Genomic DNA, 18,092 nt, shown 5'->3' with positions numbered 1-18,092 from the left:
AGCCCAGGGGGCCGGGCGGGGGCGGAAGCGCCGTCGCGGGGCGGAGGGAAACCTGACCTGATCGGCAAAGAGCGATCGAAGGGGAGACTGATTTGTCCGCCGGGGTCCGCGCTGGCTCCGTCTGGCCGCCGGGCGGGGTTACTGCGGGGGCTGTGCCCGCTCGGCGGCAGAGGAAAGGGGGGAAGAGGGCTCCCCGCGCGCCCCCGGGACCCGGCCCGCCTCGCTCCTGCACTTGAGGGCCAGACTTTCGCGCCTGGGAGGTCGGAGGGAAGCTAAGAGCGGGTTGCGTGGGAGACAGGACACAGACGGACACAGACAGGAACAGACACGCGAGAGGCGCGCCACCGGGAGGGGGAGACCCGCAGAGATGCCGCGCCCCGAAACCCGCTGGGGACCGACGGCATCCCGGCTTCCCGCACCGCCTCTGCGCGCCCCGCGGCTCCCAGCGCACCCGACGCGCATGCTCCGCCCCCGCCCCTCGCGGCCCCTGACCCGCCCGGGTCGGGTCTCCCTTGGGGACCCGTGAGGCGAAGGAGCCGGGGGTTTGCAGGATCTGCCCCCCAAATTGCTGTGTCCTGGTCCAGGACTTGCCCTGGTCAAGTCACACAAACACTGTGCCTCCACGTTCTCCCTGTAAAACAGGGTTTAAAAGGTACCTCCTGTTCCTGCTGTGGCTTAAAGTGGTACCTGCTCCGAGTTCCTGCTGTGCCGGGCGGATTAAGGACGCACCAGCCATGGCTCAGTTTGATCCTTGCCAGGAACTTCTACATGCCCGGGGTACGGCTGAAAAAGAAAGAAAAAAATTAATTAATTAATTAATTAAAGGGTACCTACTCATGGTGTTGCTTAAGCATTAATTAATAAAGCACATAACGTGCTTGGGAGCCCTGAATACACGTCACATATTATTATTACTCACTTATCCAACAAACGCCCTGCACTTGATACAGGGAGGCAAGGCGGGGCCGCGCCCGACGTGGTGCTCGCCTGCCCCAAGCGCTTTTGCTGCTGAATAAATAAACAGGGTGCTATCGAGGAGTAATAAAGATTAAGAAAGAAATTCAGCGAGGCAGTTTGATAGCGAGACTGGGGAAAAGAACAATTTAAGGTACAAGGACTCAGCTAAGAACTTCCGCCCTTCTCCAGGCCTCAACCTCCCCTTCAGTGAAGAGACGCTCTGCGTTCCCTCCTGGCTGAGGCCCTAAGGTGGGAGCATGTTGGGGGAGAACGGCCAGACGGCCCATCCCCCACGCCCCCCCTTTTCTGCCCACCGGAGCCCCGCCCTTCGTGGCGTGGGAGGAGCCCTGCGCTGAGTCTGGACCGGTCACTGAAAGCCGACACTTGCCAGGATTCTAGGGAGGAAGGGCTTGTGTCCAAGGAGCTGCCTGGAGGTGGTGGGGTGTCAGGCCTCATGGTGGGAAGCATATATTTGCCCCGAGGAACAAGGAAAGCGAATTCCTCGTTCTTTCCGAGGCCAGGACGCACTGCATGCAAAGAGGTTTCTTTTATGCTTTCAAGCTTGCCTCAACTCACCACATTTCAAACTCCTCTCATTTTGTGCATGAACAGACTGAGACTTACAGAGGGAAAATGCTGGTCCCACCTGACTCCAAACCCTGAAAGCATGCCCCTGCAACATGCCCTCTCACTTTTCTGGGTATAGGTAATATTTTAAAGAACGTAAGTGTCCATTTATGCCTGCTGTGTGTCAGGCCCTGGGCTTAGGGGATGTCATTTGCTCATCAAAGCAATCCTGAAAGACAGTCTTTTCTCCAATTTTACAGATGAAGGTACCAAGGCTCAGAGTGGTAAAGTCACCTACTCAAGTTAGAGTTATTCTGCTCCTGGCATGTCCACTCTAGAGTTGATTCCATCTCAGCAGGAAAGGAAAACAACCCAGGCTCAAAGTAGAGCCAGGGGAGGCTCAGGCACACTCAGCAGGCCAGAGGTCACCCCCTGATTCTCGAGATTCCCCTTCAAGGTTCCCAGGGCTCATGTCACAGAGGACCCCACCTGTACCCATGATCAGCCCACCTGTACCATGACCACCCCTTCTAGTTTGTTTATTTATTTATTTATTTTTATTTATTTATTTATTGGTCTTTTTGCCTTTTCTAGGCCACTCGGCGGCATATGGAGATTCCCAGGCCAGGGGTCCAATCAGAGCTGTAGCCACTGGCCTACATGAGAGCCACAGCAACTTGGGATCCGAGCTGCATCTGCAACCTACACCAGAGTTCACAGCAACGCCGGATCCTTAACCCACTGAGCAAGGCCAGGGATCGAACCCGCAACCTCATGGTTCCTAGTCGGATTCGTTAACCACTGCGCCACGACGGGAACTCCTCCTCTTCTAATTTAAACAGGAAGGAAACTGGCTGTCTTTGAATGGGAGATGGAGACCATCACCTTGGCCGTGACCCTTCTCCCAGGAAGACGTAGCTATTCTTGATGTGTTTTTCCCTACAGAATCCAGAGAGGACTGGGCTGAAAGAGGTCCTATCATTTTACAAAAGAAAACGTCCTTCATTCATTCAACCGCTAACTATTGTCTGCCCCCCATGCTGGCATTGGGCATGAAACGACAAAATTCACACCATCTGAGGCACATAGCAGAGAAAGCTCCTGGCCAGAGATCACACAGCCTGGACCCAGGAGCCCAGGAGTCCTACCTCCAAGTTCTGGCTGCCAGGGCTTCAGCCATGCTGGCTTGTGTATGCCTGGCTCTTTCCAGGTTCGATCCTAGTTCCAGCCAGGCAGGGGCCTAGGTCCACACATAACTCTCAGAGTCCCAACATGAGAGGTGCACTGCAGCTTTTCACACAAACAGCCCTAAACATCGGTGTCACATTCTCTTGGCACAGTTTAAAGAAACTCCCAGCAGGGCCTTGGACAGTGAAGGCTGCAAGGTGATGGGACTTGGGAAAAGAAAATTTGCTTTTCAATTGCTTTTGAAAATAATTTTTGTGAGCTTTACAGACATCGGCAAAGGCTTAGAGAGGTGAGGTGACTTGTCCGAGATCGCACAGTTAGGAAATGCCCCACCAGGATGCAAGCGCGGCCCGTGTGAACCCTTCACCGGCTGGTACCCAGCCCTCCACCACATACACACCCCACTCTCGAGAGGTCTGTGCCTCTAGCGGACGAGTGGAAGAGGCGACTGCACAATTCCGGAGAAACCACAGCTCCCATTGCTTCCTGAGCGAGCCCAAGCAGAGAGGCAAAGGCGCCGGCCCGGCGCGCTCAGGGGTTGGGAGAGGGTGGGGCGCGTGGTGCACCAGGCCGCAGCTCCCGCCCGCAGGTAGAAACTGGTCAAAATACTTGTGCGCGCTCAAGGTCCGGAGCGGAAGGGCCTTAGAGGCGCCAAGTCAACTCACAACGCAAGCCTGCGGGTTCTGACTCAGACGAGACTCTGCGTTCAGGCAATTTCTCCCCCCCCCCCCCAAAAAAAAGTCTCCCAAACTTTGGAGGTTATTAATAAAACAAATACATAAGCAAACATACAACGAGGGTGAACTTTTTGAAAAAGAGATGGAGGCGGATGTCGGGTTTTTGCTCGGGCCAGAAAAGCCGAAGGCTCTTACCTGCAGGAAACCTCGCAGCCCGCCAAGGCGCGTCTGTCTGGAGCGCTTCGCTTCGGCGCGGGAGGCTCACGGCTGCCTGCTCTGCAGCCCGGCTGGGCTCCGGCCCTGTGTCTTATACCACTATAGGCAATTAATATTGCATCAGCCGTATTTTAAATTTTCAAAACCCACAATATAATGTAATGGCATAAGGGCATTTATTATTAAAGGACACCCGATGGAGAGGGAGGTGGAGGAATCGCTGGGGCTGCTGCGCAAGGCGGGCGCGACGGCCTGAGGCCCAGGGGCTGAGGGCGATCCCCAGGTTTGCTTTTGCGGTAGGGGGGCAGTCCCGCGCGGAGAGGAGACCAGCTTTGCTCCGAATTCAGGCCCGAAGTGATGACCCAGAGTTCTTGGAAGACACAGCGGGGAAACACACGACTCCTGGACTTGGTACATTCACTTTTAAATCACGAAGGTGTTTCTGTGGCTCACAAATAAGATTTCCTCTCCCTTCTAGAGTGTGTGAAAGAGAGAGAAAGAAATTGGCGTCGGTTGAGCACCCACTGTGTAGAGGCACTGGGCTAGAATCTTCCCCCCAAGTATTTCATTACCCCCTGCGCGCGCGCGCGCGCACACACACACACCTCCCCCGCCCCCATGATAGACCGTGGAGTGAGTGAATTTCTGAAGTTACCCCAAGAGTCCCCAAGGACTCTATCCCAGCAAAGGACACTTTCCTCCCTCTCCCTATCTCTCGCCTCACCTCCTATCAAGTCACTTGAATCCTTTAAAATAATGTTTCCTACTAAGAGCCAAGCATTACCAGACACCTTAAATAAACAATCTGACTTAGTCCTGACAGTAACTTTGTTATCAGTATCAGCATCTTCATCCTGCAGACATCCGATGGAGAAATTAAGAAATTTTTTTTCAGGGTCGTTCAGCCAATGAGTGGAGGTATCGGGGCTCCTACGCCCATCAGTCAGGCTTGAAAGTTTGCCGTAATCAAGCTGAGCAAATAGAAGCTGATAGAGTCACACGCGAGGCAGCCTGGAGGAAGGACCTGGAAACTATGCGGTCCGGGGAGGATCTGGGTGAGAAGATGAGGCAGCCTGGCCTGCGGGGAGTGACAGCCCAGACGCCCCTTCTGGGTTCTGGCTTTTAAATCCTTTCCAAGATTAGTATTCCTTAGCCTTCGAGAAAGAAAAGCACTGTGATTCGGGTTGAAAAATAAAGCATTTATTTTAGAAGTTCATTCAAAGGGTAAAGAGAAAAGGAAACAATATTTTATTTGAATCTATTGGGAGAAAGAAACCAAAGGTCACACAGCCACACGCAAATTACATGAAGCAACGAAAGAGAAAACGTGATGGGACCAGAATGACTGGGATGAGAAGGAGCCAGGCCGGTGGTTTGGCCCCTTTTCCTGCCCAAAGCTCTGGGCGAACCTCCACTGAAGGACACCCATATAAGGGGGATGGAAAGAAGCAGAGTTAAATAAACAACAGAAAATAACGATGCTAATAACAACAATAATAAAAGCGCAACAGGGTGAGAGGTGTTGAAAACACTTGCATATGATCCGCAGAAGTTACAGTTACTTTGGAGCAACCGCCTCTGTGCTGCTCTGGGAGCCTTGGCTGGAACAGCGAGCTGGGATCTGCGTCCTCAGTCCTTTCGGGACACTACCGATCCCTGGCCCTCCTGCAGGAGGTCACTGCCTCTCAAATGCCGGCAGATCGCGGCCGGCCGCCGCTTGCAAACCAGCTAGGAGATCCCAGCATTTTCAGTAGCTGAATTGGGCCCGCATTTTTCGGAGCATTACCTTATGGCTGAGAACAGCTCGGAGCCCACAGCTCCCCCGCATATTTTCCCTGAACCTAATCCATGCTACTGTAGAGACCGTACAGCAACCCAAAGGATGAAATGGATAAAATTTAGGCGGAGAAGGGAGTATAAGGCTATCCTTTGGAAACATACATGTATTTTATATACTCTAAATAAATCTCCAGTCCGAGTTCTTGCCCCATTTAGACTTTGTATTGTTATTTATCATTTCCCTCCCATCCCTTAACCCCTGGTCTAATCGCGCTTAGCACAGGGGCGCCTTCGCCCCAGAGTCGTGTGGTCCCGCCGGGTGACTATCCCCTGCGTTTGGGCTCCTGCCCTGAGGTCGTGCGGTCCCGCGCGCAAGGGCGATCTTCAGCACCACGGACAGCACGCGTGCTTCCAGGCCTGCCTTTCTTTTTTGTTTCTTTTTTTTTTTTCCTTAGCGCCCAAACTTGTCTGGTGGGAATCGAAAGGAGAGAAGGAAGAGAGAAGGCCAGGAGGCAACCCAATGGGATAAAAGGGAAAGTCTGTGGCTTCAGGGGAGAGAGCCTGACCTGCCAGGAGACGCCTCGGAGCCCCCATAACCGTCCCCCCGACTCCAGGGAGACAGCCACTCGGCTCTCGCGGCCCCCCCGCCGCAGTCAGTGGACAGCCGAGTACTTCATTCGTTTCTGTTTCTGTCTCTGATTGCAGAACCAGACCCGCACCACGTTCTTTTTAAGGTCCAGTTTCTCAGCGATGGCCGCGATCTTCTCGGACGAGGGCCGCGGCTGGATAGCGAAGTAGGCCTCCAGTGAGCGCTTCTCTGGCGCTGCGATGGACGTGCGTTTGCGTTTCCGCTCACTGCCGTTGAAGAGCTCCGGCTTGCTGTTTTTCTCTCGATAGGCGGCCTCGGCTTCTTCCAGCCAGGCCTGCAGCACTGGCTTGAGCGCGATCATGTTGTTGTGCGAGAGCGTGAGAGACTCGAACCTGCAGATGGTGCTCTGGCTGAGGGAGCCAACGCCGGGGATCTTGAGGTTGGCTAGAGCCGCGCCCACGTCCGCCTGGGTTACCCCCAACTTGATGCGCCGCTGTTTGAAGCGCTCGGCGAAGGCCTCCAGCTCTCGCGGGTCCGACTCCACGTCGCTGAGGCACGCGGGCATGGCGCTGTGCGGCGCCACGGTATGTGGGTGGCTCATGCCCATGGCCTGGTGCAGGTGGCCCATGGCGCCCAGGTGGTGCGGGTGGATCTGTGCCGGCATCACCGAGTGCTCTGGGGCGCCCAAGCCGCTCACACTCAGCGTGGGCGAGATGTGCTCCAGCAGGTCGCCCTCGAGGCCCTGGTGCACGGCGTGGTGCGGGTGCGAGGTGAGCGCGGCCGGGTGGGAGATGGGCACGGTGGACGAAGTGGACGTGCAGGGCACGCTGCTCATGGTATGGTAGGTGGCGTCGGGCTTGAACGGATGGTTCTTGCCGTGGGAGACGATATCCACCGCCGCCAGAGCCTCGGCGCGTGCCAGCAGGCTCTCATCAAAGCTTCCAAATATATTACCCTGCAGCTGCAAGCGAGAAGGCGCACAGCACGGTCAGTGGGGAATACTGTCAACTCAGGATTAAAACACATTTTCAAGCAACCGAGTTGCCTCTCCTCAAAGCCCAGGTCATAAAAATTAATACGGAGACAGAGTCTCTGCTGGAACAGACGTGTGGATCAGAGACATGAATGAGAGCGCGAGCGCGCCGGGAGAGAGCGCAGGGGAGGCAAGGAGAGGGGTTCAGACAGCGGCGATTGTTCTGGGCGACATGAAAAAAACATGAAGCAAGTGCCTGTCAAAAAATGTGCCTTAGAGCGGTAATTATGCTCCACTACGTACCTGCGGGGCCGGGAGACAGACTCGGCGCATGGCCTCGGAGCCAGAGTGCAGGCTGGAGAATTTGGGTTCCTGAAGCACCGGGTGCATGCCGAAAGGCTGCTTGGCGTTCATGGCCATCATCTTTGCGCGCCTGGCAGGGAGGCAGCCAGGGACATGGATCAGGCTCTTCTCGCTCGCTCGCCGCGCTCCAAGTGAGCGCCGCTCAGCGCCCGCGCTCCCCTCGCCCTCCCGCTCGCTGCCTCCCCTCTCCCCCACCTGCGTCTTCACTCATCTTACAAGCCGCCTGCCAGGAAGGGCCCGGGCGCGCGCAGGCGTGCTCCCGCGCCCGAGACTCGCAGGGGCGGCCGGGGAGGCGAGGCCAGGCTGCAGCTTCTGGGCGCGCCTCTCCGCGCCGGCCCCCGCCGCCCCGGCCGCAGCTTTTATACCCGGCTCGGGCCGGGCCTCTCCGCGTCCGCCCCGCCCCGCCCGGCTCCAGCCCGCAGACCTTCCGGATTTTCTTCTTCTTGGACTTTTTCCCCCCAAACTCCCAAAGCTCTCCATCCTGTCCCAACTCGCTCCACTTAGACAGAAGGGCAGTCCCGGGCCAGGAAGCTGACTATGCCCCAACCCCCCCCACACACACACGCACACACACACACACACACACACACACACTTTGTCGACCCGGCTGCCGCCAAACTGCCCATTTCCAGGGCGCTCCTGGCCCCGCGCCCAGCGGTCCACCAGAGTCCGGCCCCGCGGCGCAGCGAGGAGGCGCCTCCAAGCGCCCAGACGGGCTCCAGGGAGGAAGAGAAACTACCAGAATGAGCCCCGGGCGACCCCCGCCTCCGCCAGGGAGGTGGGGGTAAGCAACTGCTGGCCGGTCCTGGAGGCCTGAGCTGTCCTCCTCCGGCGTGTCTTTCTTGCCTCCGCTTGAAAAAGACAACTCGGCCCCTTCTCCGTTTCCCCAACTCGCCAAGTCCAAGGAAGCTACTGAGTATTTTTTGAAATGGGAGGTAACCTCTGAGAACTGCCCACCGGGCTTGGGAGTCGTCGGTTCCCTTCTGCGGGGCCGCTGACGCTCACAAGTCTCATTCCCCTTAAGGACAGCTATCACTTTGAGCTTCTAGTATGGGCTCGGCCATTCAGAGTTAGCTCGTGCCATCTACACACCCTCTGCAGTAGGGACTGTCAGGCCACTTTACAAACGAAGAAAACAAGGGCCCGAGGGTCGAGCCCAAGAGAGCACAACTGGTTTGGCGCAGGACCAGTGCTCCATCGTACTGTTATCTGTCACATGCCTAAGTACTGGTGGCCTACTGAGTGCCCGGCGCGACATCCGACGTCCCAGGCTCTTAACCACAGAGCTACTTTGTCTTCCTTCCCGAAGTTTCTCGGGACCTGCGGGCCACGGCGTGAGCGCCGCCCGCCCGCCTCGCCTCTGCGCCCCTCTCCTTGGCTCCCTCTCCTCGCCTTTCCCCGCGCTAGTAAACATCGTGAATAATGCATGCGGCATCCTGGGGCCGCGGCCGCGCCGCCCTCGGGGTTGGGGGAGAAGCCCGGCGCGCCCAGCTGAGCCCACCTCGCCGGGGACACTCCCGCCCAGCCGCCACCCAGGAGCGGCCTTTGGGTTCCGGTGATCCGAGCAGCGGGCGAGCTAGGCCCCCGCGTCGGAGGTGCGAGTCGGGATTTCCGCATTCCCAGGAGGTTAACGGGGGTGGGGGGTGGAGGCGGTGGAAGGGACCACCCCCAGGTCTAAGAGGAAGCCCTCCCAGGTCCCGCCTCCCCACGCCGGGGCCGGCCCATCCCTCTTCTCGCCTCGGAGCCAGCCGCCTTGCTTGGGTCTGCTCCTTCAACCCACGGAGAGAATCAGCCCAGGGGCGGGAAGGCAGGTGCAGCCCTTCCTTCCACTAACCCTCTCTGAGCCTTGGTTTCCTGAGCTCTAGATGGGACTTGCAGGAGTTCCCGTCACAGCGCCGTGGTTAACGAATCCGACTGGGAACCATGAGGTTGCAGGTTCGATCCCTGGCCTTGCTCAGTGGGTTAAGGATCTGGCGTTGTCGTGAGCTGTGGTGTAGGTTGCAGCTGCGGCTCGGATCCCGCGGAGCTGTGGCTCCGGTGTAGGCAGGCTGCTACAGCTCTGATTCCACCCCTAGCCTGGGCACCTCCATATGCCAAGGGCAAAAAGACCAAAAAATAGAATAAAATAAAATGGGACTTGCAGTGCTGGAAGTTTCCAACCCAGGTAGGAAGGAAAGCATTGAGTCAATGTCCTGCTAACCTGATGCTTCCTGGCACAGACTCTGCCCTCGGATTCAAAACGCATCTCTGCCTCTTGCTGGTGGAGAGGCCAGGAGCCACCTCAGCGTCTGTGTGGTTTCCTCATCTGTGAAATGGGCTTCCTAGCTCCCCCTCTGCTGATTAATGTGAGAAATGCGCTGAGATAAGCACTGGGCACAGTGTCTGGCACACCGACATCCTAGAATAAATGTTCGTTCCCCCTCTCTTCCTCCTTCAACTTAAAGAGCAAGCTTTTGGGAACAAGGGTGGCCCAGGTCCTCTCTCTGGAGAAGGGCTTGTCTACAGGTGCACACCGGATTTTTGCTGTCCTCCAGTTCACCTACTTTGCACCAGACCCCAGGGTGAGGGCTGGGACACAGATGTGGATCAGATACCATCCCTGCCCTCAAGGAATCGCCAGTCTCAAATCCACTGCAGGAAACCGACTGTTAACGTGCATGCAGTGGAGGCAATGTAGACCCATGCATTGCAAGGCTGCTGGGATTCTTGAAATACAGAGTACACACCAGAGCCCTGGACTTCAGGAGGGCTGGGCTAGAGACAGCATTCAAACACTGGGTCAGTGTGACCTGGGCTGGGCCTCAGTTTACCCACAAGAGAAGACTGGACTAGATGGTTGCTAAATGCTTCTGGCTCTGGCAAAACACTACCATTCTGGTTGATTTCAATTGAAACACAAGTTGAGCAAGTCAGGAGTATCTCTCCAGGAATCCCCAACTCCCCAGACATTAAGTGGAGCATCATTTCATCACTCCCCAGCATTCAGGGCCACTCATTCTTGTTTTCTACCCAATGCGAGAAGCTAAAGGGGAAAGGGGAGAGAAAACTGGGGATACTGGAGCCTCCAGGAGAAGAATCTGTAGCTTGCCTAGGCTGCATGGTGCCCTGAGACCCACACGCATTCCATGATACCCTGGTTGTCTGTGAAGCTGAACTCCCAGAAATGGAGGCCCACCTGCATCATTCTTCCCTGCTTTGTCCCCTCAGGGGCCTGGGAGACACTAGCCAGGGTCGAGGTCAGGCAGGGCTCAGAGACAGCAGAACCAACTAGCTGCCCCTCCCCCAGGCCCCCAGGGCAGACCTTCAGCTCATCGGCCTCCCCTCCAGCATCTTGGTGCAGGAATCCTGAGGATCACAAATCAAAACCCACGCTTGCATCAGGCAACCTGTGTTCCTTGGGTTTTCCCCACCCTTCCCTTCAGGAGAGTCTGCGAGCAGCTCAAAGTAGCCGGCAGTAAGATGACACCCATCCTTAGGGACCAGTCTTTTTGAGAAGCCCCTGGAGATAAGAGATTGGAGAAGGAGGAAGGAAGAGACCATTCGGAAAGCAACTGGAATGAGAGACAGTCGATAAAACATCCTCTTCACTCTGCAGTCGATGCTGTCGGGGGCAAGTCTAGTAAAAGTGGCTGGATGGATAAAAGGGAGAATTGAGACTCTGGTAAACTGGAGAGCACAAATCCCCATCCGTTAAATTACAGCTAAAACACACACACACACACACACACACATACACACATACACATGTGGGCCAAAAAAAAAATCTGTCTCAGGGTCCAAGGAAGGACCACACGGACATATAAATGACACTGAAGGGGGCATTTCCTTCGTGCTACAATCACTTCAGAACACCTGCTGAGAGCTGGGCCTTGTGACAGCTTCCGCAGGTATAGAGCTTCCAGGGCTCAGAGTCTAGTGGGGACATAGAATGGCTACATGTAACTCTAAGGACGTGTCCTTCAGAAGTACTAGCCCTACAGGAATTCCTGGGGGTGGGGAGCAGAGGCCTCTTCCCTGCAGGCCAGTGGTTTGCAGCTTTACTGCAAGTAGGAATCTCTGCAGCTTCTTAAGCTACAGCGTTGTGGGACCACACACAGGACTGACTACAGAACCAAGTGCTTTTGAACAGACACCCACGATGTGCGGGCAGGTGGTCTGGGACCCTCAACCTGAGACACTTGCTCTGTATGCTCGTAATCTGATGAGGATGGTGGTGGTGGTGATGATTTTAAAGCCCTGACCTAACTGTGTAGGTTTCACCAGGAGTCAAAGAGAAAGTTTTCCTTCTTTGCAGCTTTTGCATTCTTCCTCTAGTACGTGTTGGTAAGAACATCATGTTTTAAGGCCTCTGCTTTTTTATTTTTATTTCATTTTATTATTATTATTATTATTTTGTCTTTTTGCCTTCTCTAGGGCTGCTCCCGTGGCATATGGAGGTTCCTAGGCTAGGGGTCGAATCGGAGCTGTAGCCGCCGGCCTACACCACAGCCACAATGTGGGATCCGAGCCGCATCTGCGACCTACACCACAGTTCACGGCAACACCGGATCCTTAACCCACTAAGCAGGGCCAGGGATCGAACCCGCAACCTTGAGGTTCCTAGTCGGATTCGTTAACCACTGAGCCACAACGGGAACTCCGATGGCCTTTGCTTCTTGAAGGACCCCAGAACTTCTCTGAGGATGAGCCTTATCTGTCACTGTGTCTCCAGGGCCTGTTTTACAGGTGCCGTGTAGGAGCTTCATATAATCATTTGTGTTTAGTGAATGACTGCTTGAATAACATTCACCCCAGGACTCTGGCCTGGGATGATGTGACAATAAGCGGAGCCATTCCTGGGGTGGTTCCTGGGTGCCAGGCTCCAGCCTATGTACTTTTTTTTTCTTTTTAGGGCCACACCTGCAGCATACGGAGGTTCCCAGGCTAGGGGGCGACGTGGAGCTGCAGCTGCCAGTCTACACCACAGCCACAGCAATGCCAGATTCGAGCCGCCTCTTCGACCTACACCACAGCTCTCGGCAACAGTGGATCCTTAACCCATTGAGCGAGGCCAGGGATGGAACCTATGTCTTCGTGTATACCAGTCAGGTTCTTAACCCGCTGAGCCACAATGGGAACTCCAGGCTTTAGAAGTATCCTACCCTGAAACCCACCTCGGGCCTGTGAATTGATGTCATCATCTGTTTTACAGATAAGAAAACGGAGGCTCAGGGGGATTGAGTCGCCTGAGGCCTGTTAAGCGGTGTAGAGTGGGGGTTGGAACCAGGTATCTCACCGCTGCTGCGCCCTCGTGAAAGTTGACCACCATCCCGGCCTGGCACCACTTCCCCCCACCCCGGACCCAAGCCCCTGGGCTGAAGGAGGGGGTGGGCTGGCTTTGACTTCTTTTTCAGAAGCTCTCAAGCATCCACAGGCTCCGGACCTGGCCCTGGTCCAGGCAAGCTTCCGGCGGCGGCGGAGGCCACAGGGAGAAGCCCGCAGCCACCCGCTCCCACCTGCATCCCTGGCCAAGCTCCACCTCCGAGAGGTGGGGGAAGCGGGGAGGGAAGAGGGCTGGGAGGGAGATGCCCCCGGATAGGGCGGCCCGGCCTCAAGATGCCATCGCGGGAGGCAGCTGGCGGGGCGGCCTGGCCAGGTGCTGGCAGCCGCCCGCTCTGCCTTCCTCTCTCTTCATCTCCTTTCACAAACTTCTCACATGTACCCGCCGCCTGCGCAGCTGCCGCGGACCCGCCTGTCGGCCGCCCGCCTCGCATTGTCTGCTCGAGCTCGGGTCGATCCGAGATGCCCAGAGGGACTCGGGAGCCCCGAGGCCCAGGGCCCAGCCCGGGAGGGACCAGCACGCGCCCGGAGCCCTCCCCTTCCCCGGGGTCCCCATCGCGGAGCACGCGCTGCTCTCAGGCCGCAGAGCTCCAAGCACGGCCCTGCCTCCTTCCGACCTCAGTTTCCTTATTCAGAAAAATGAGGGCACCAAGCCAAGGGATTGCCAGGGGCCCTTCTCCGTCAGCACTCTTTCATCAAAGGCATGTACGGAGTGTGCCTGCTGTGTGAGGAGAGTGACAGTCCCCTACTGCCACTTACCACCTCATCCTCCTAGACCTGATGCTTCTGCAGAAGATGAGTAAAAAAAAAAAAAAAAAAAAAAAAAAAAAAACCCTCCCAGTGTAATAGCTGCTAGAAAATAAACAAGGGTGATGGAACAGAGATGCATGGACAGGAAAAGGATGGGTGACCTTTGAGCCAAGGCCTGAAGGAGAAAACATAAGGGGAAGAGCAAGTGTGAAGATCCTGAGGGGGGAGCAAGCTTGGGGTGCGGGGTGGAAGAGAGAGACACCCCATGTTTTCTGGGTTTAGTCCACGGCTTCATGGGGCACCCCAGTCACTGGTTTGAACAGGAGGTGCCTTTGCCCAGGAGACTCCTCCTAAGAACTTGCTACAGGTAGGGCTGGGCTTGTTCACACGCCCCTCTACAGCCAATGTGGGTTCCTTGCATTTTCACCTTCCAGCTCAGGACATTATAATATGTGTTGTGAAAAGCATGGCCAGCTCTGAGTTTGTCCTCAAGAACCTGGAGTCAAAACAAACAAACAAACAAAACCCCAACCCACCAACAAAGAACCTAGACTCAAAAACAAACAAACAAAACCAACCAACCAACAAGGAACCTGGACTCAGTAAACACATGGTCCTATTCCTGGCACAAGGGGACTGGTTTTGGCCTCCTTTTCTCCAGTTCATAGGCATCTCAGAGTCCAAAGTCATAGACTCAGGGAGTTCCCATAGTGGCTCAGCTGTTACTGAACCCGACTAGCATCCATGAGGACTTGGGTTCAATCCCTGGCCTCACTTGGTGGGTTAAGGATCCGGTGTTGCTGTGAGCTGTGGTGTAGTCCAGTGGCTGCAGTTCTGATTGGACTCCTAGCTTGGGAACCTCCACATGCCTTGGGTGTGGCCCTAAAAGACAAAAAGACCAAAAAAAAAAAAAAAAGTCGTAAAATCAATCCCCCTGTCACCTAGTTGGTGGTCCTCTCTTCCAGGTTGGCTGTGAAGAGCCAGCAAGGACTGGTGGACTGAGCACAGGAGCTGAGGATTCCCACATGACGGTGTAACTAACCTGCTCCGTGACCCTGGACAAGTCACCCGGGGGCTCTGGGCCTCAGTTTCCTCATCACACAGGTTACAGAGACAGGTTCCATGGCCCCTTTTGGTGTGGCTATGTCAAGATTCTTTTTTCTTTTTAAGTTGTGCATTTTCTTTTTTTATTATTAATGTATAGTTGATTTACAATGTTTCTTCAAGTTCTGTTGTACAGCAAAGTGACCCAGTCACGCACAGTTCCCTGTGCTGTATAGTACGGCCCCATTGCCCATCCATTTCAAATGCAATAATTCCAAAACCCCCCCAAATGCCCACCCATCCCCTTTCCCCCCTGGGAGCCCCAAGTCTGCTCTCCTTGGCCAGGAATGATTTCCGGGTTTTGTTGGTGGTGCTGGTGGTTTTAGATAGGACCATCTATTCCATATTTTTTCTTTTCTTTCTTTTTTTCTTTTTGTCTTTTCTAGGGCTGCACCTGCAGCAAATGGAAGTTCCCAGGCTAGGGGTCCAATTGGCGCTATGGCTTCTGGCCTATGCCACAGCCACAGCAATGCAGGATCTGAGCCACATCTGTGACCTACACCACAGCTCACAGCAACGCCGGATCCTTAACCCACTGAGCAAGGCCAGGGATCGAACCGGCAACCTCATGGTTCCCAGTCGAATTCGTTAACCACTGTGCCATGATGGGAGCTCCTGTTCCATATTTTAGATTCCACAATATGTCAAGTTTCTAAGGGGAGATCTTGCGGAAGGGGTAGAAGTCAAATCCATTACCATAAATGGAGATCAAGTTCTCATGGCTCTGCAAGCAAAGCAGGGGCCTCTGTTGTTTCCGTATCCATCAGATGCTCACTGAGCACCTGTTCTGTGCCTAGGGCTATGTGGTCCCTGCTTCAAGCAGCTTAGAGTCTGCCGTTGTCCTATTAGCCTTCCCAACACTTCCCAGAAGTGAGGTCACCTCTCCACCTTATCTTTCTAGATAAGGAAACAGGCTCAGAGATGGGAAGTGACCTGTCCATCAGTGCACAGCTCATTGTTTCTTGAGCTCTTACTCTGCCAGGTTGGCTCCTTGCATTATGTCACTTAGTCCTCTCGGCCACCCTCTCTATGAAGTACATACTATTATGTCACAGAGGGGAGCCAGGAGGCTCAATCAGAGAAGTTAAGTATGTTCCTTGAGATCACACAGGAAGGAGTGGCAAAGATAAGATTTGAACTCAGGTCCGCTGCCAGGAGGCCACCAGGTTTCCTGCACACACTCGACAGCCTCCAGGCAAAGGGAGTGAACCTTCCTGCCACTCGTCACTTCTCTTTAAACCCTGGATGCAGCAAAGAGAAGCAGTGCCATTAACCGCCTCAGTAAATTTTAAAAAATGGAGGTGGGGGGGACAAAAAGAAAGATAGAAAAAAAAAGAAAGGGAAGACAAGTGAAGGCTTTGCTCCCATCAGGGGGGAAATTGGCGTCTTGTCGCCTAGCTCCATGCCCTGATTTATGATAAAAAATTTAGAGGAAATCATTTATATTTTAAAGGATCTAAATAGCTGCATGAAAGTTTTATCTAAAGTGCCACTGTATTTATAGGCAGTTCTTCCATGCTGGAGGTAATTAATAGATGTATAAATCGCACGGCTCCCGGCTCTCCTGGCTGCAGGGCTGGATGGTGGCGCGGGCCTGGGCACTTGGGGACTTCGGGGACTGCACGGGAAGGGGGCGGGGCGGCAGCAGCCCCCCATCCACCCTGCCGGCTCCACCCTGCCCCTTGGTTCGTGAAGCCCTCGCTGGGGCCCGGAGCCAGTGCATGTTAGAGGAAGGGATGCAACACCAAGTCTGGCTGCAGTTCCCAGCTGCCCGACCCACGTCTAGGCCCTTTCTTCCAAGAAGAGCTCCGAGGCCGCCCCCCTTCCCCTTTCCCTGCCCTGCGACCCAGGATTTTCTGCTCCACTTTAGCAGGCGGATAACTCTGGGAGGCCCTGGTCAGTGAAATCCTGAGCTCCCTCTGACCCCAGCACAACTTTAGCCAGACTCCCATTTCCCTCTGTAAGCCCCCTGCTCCAGAAGCCAGGCGTGTGTTTTGGAAAAGGAAGCCAGTTGCAAGAGGCCCCCGGGCTCTCGGCTTACTTTAATTAAGGCCGTGAAATATTGATGGTTTTGGCTCTCTCTGTGGCCACCACACCTTAGAGGCGGGAGAGAAGCCCAGGGATGAACAAGGCAAGAAAGGCCAGATGGTTTCCCTTCAGAAACGCCACACAAACCTGCAGAGGTGTCACCGCCCGAGATCATCGTGGAGCCCTAAATAATTGATGGGTCTCCTGAATTGGGAAAGGGGAGAAAGGCCACCAAACTGGAAATAACAGAAATAACTCACCGAAGGTTGAACCTTCGAAGGTGAGGAGAGGGTGTGCTTCCCTAGAGGGCTGCAGGTGGACAAGCCGGGGGACAAGGGGCAGCCACCGTGGCCCTCCTCCTTCATTCGGGTTCCTTTCAGTAGGGCCAGGTTGAGCAGCTTTCGGCCCGGAGGCGGGACAGATAAAACATTCCCCAGCTGAACACACTGCTTTCTTGTCCTTGGGAGACCAAGGGCAGGCATTCCTTGCTGAACAGAGACCTGCAGCTCCCTCTTGAAAGGTCTTTCATTTTTTTAAATTTTTTATTATAACTGATTTACAATGTTCTGTCAATTTCTTCCATACTGCACAGTGACCCAGTATATAGAGACAGTATATCCGTGTGTGTGTATATATAATTCATAAATACATATATGTTCCCATTATTCTCATCATGTTCCATTGCAAGTGATCAGATATACAGAGACGCTTCCTTCATTTCCCACGCTCTGATAAAGTCCACCCAAAAGTGGGCTTAGAAGAAACTCACACAGTCACCTATTTACTCCACCATTAAATCTGAGCTGGGGAATAAGCGTCTGTTGGTTGTGTTGTGATCCTTGCTCGTCCTGCGGCCCTGTCACAGCCGACTCAAAGAGCTGCCATCCTGGGGCATCGGGATATTCTCACCTCCTGGATCCACTCAGGGGACTCGGAAGGTAAATGACATCAGTGCTGCTGCTGCTGCTGCTGGTGACCTCCTTCTCCACCACCTGCCTGGTCCAACCCACCGGGTGACCCGGGCTGAAAGACTGCCTCAGCTCTTGACGCAGTGCGACCTTGCCATTGGCAGGTTGGAAGGAATGCTTTCTCGTCCAGAAGGGTTTTACACAGAGTTGCTTCGCCTTGGCTAAAATGTGTCACCTTACAAACAATGCAAAATGCTATGCAGATGGAAGATAAGAAAGGGGATCTATCTATATATGCGTGTGTGTTCGACTGAGTCACTTCGCTGTAGAGCAGAAATTGGCACAACATCGTAAATCAACTACGCTTTAGTGAAAGAAGGAAAGGAAGACGGGAAGGAAGGAAAGAAAGAAAGGAACAAAGAAAGGGAGCAAAGGAAGGGGAAATGCTATCTAGGAGTTTCCCGTATGCCTCAGGGGGTTAAGGACCTCGCATCGTCACTGCTGTCACTCGGGTCACTGCTGTGGCACAGGTTTGATCCCTGGCCTGGGAATGCTGTGGGCGTAGCAAATAAATATATAAATAAATAAAATGCTATGAGCAAACACTGTCCCATTCTACTTTTTCCCGTGTGTATTTATCTCCGTTATTATATTCCTCAATTTTTTTTTTAGTA

The 18,092-nt window shown here is 54.5% G+C and overlaps 1 protein-coding gene across 1 annotated transcript; it reads right to left on the bottom strand.

Moving 5' to 3' along the window:
• Positions 6,038 to 7,370, bottom strand: POU4F3 (POU class 4 homeobox 3). The gene is made up of 2 exons (XM_003124071.4): positions 7,250 to 7,370; positions 6,038 to 6,934 (listed from the first exon to the last, which is right to left on the bottom strand). The coding sequence occupies exons 1-2, from the start codon at positions 7,367 to 7,369 to the stop codon at positions 6,038 to 6,040; spliced, it is 1,017 nt and encodes a 338-aa protein (XP_003124119.1). The 5' UTR covers position 7,370.

Source organism: Sus scrofa, chromosome 2, assembly GCF_000003025.6.
Source record: "Sus scrofa isolate TJ Tabasco breed Duroc chromosome 2, Sscrofa11.1, whole genome shotgun sequence".
Lineage (NCBI taxonomy): Eukaryota > Metazoa > Chordata > Mammalia > Artiodactyla > Suidae > Sus > Sus scrofa.
This window is presented reverse-complemented; position numbering and strand designations above follow the sequence as displayed.

Bases quoted from the DNA above. Each gene is read 5' to 3' on its own strand.
- POU4F3 (XM_003124071.4), bottom strand. From the start codon at position 7,369: ATGATGGCCATGAACGCCAAGCAGCCTTTCGGCATGCACCCGGTGCTT. The intron at 6,935-7,249 runs GTACGTAGTGGA...TCTCGCTTGCAG, and splicing joins TCTGTCTCCCGGCCCCGCAG to CTGCAGGGTAATATATTTGG.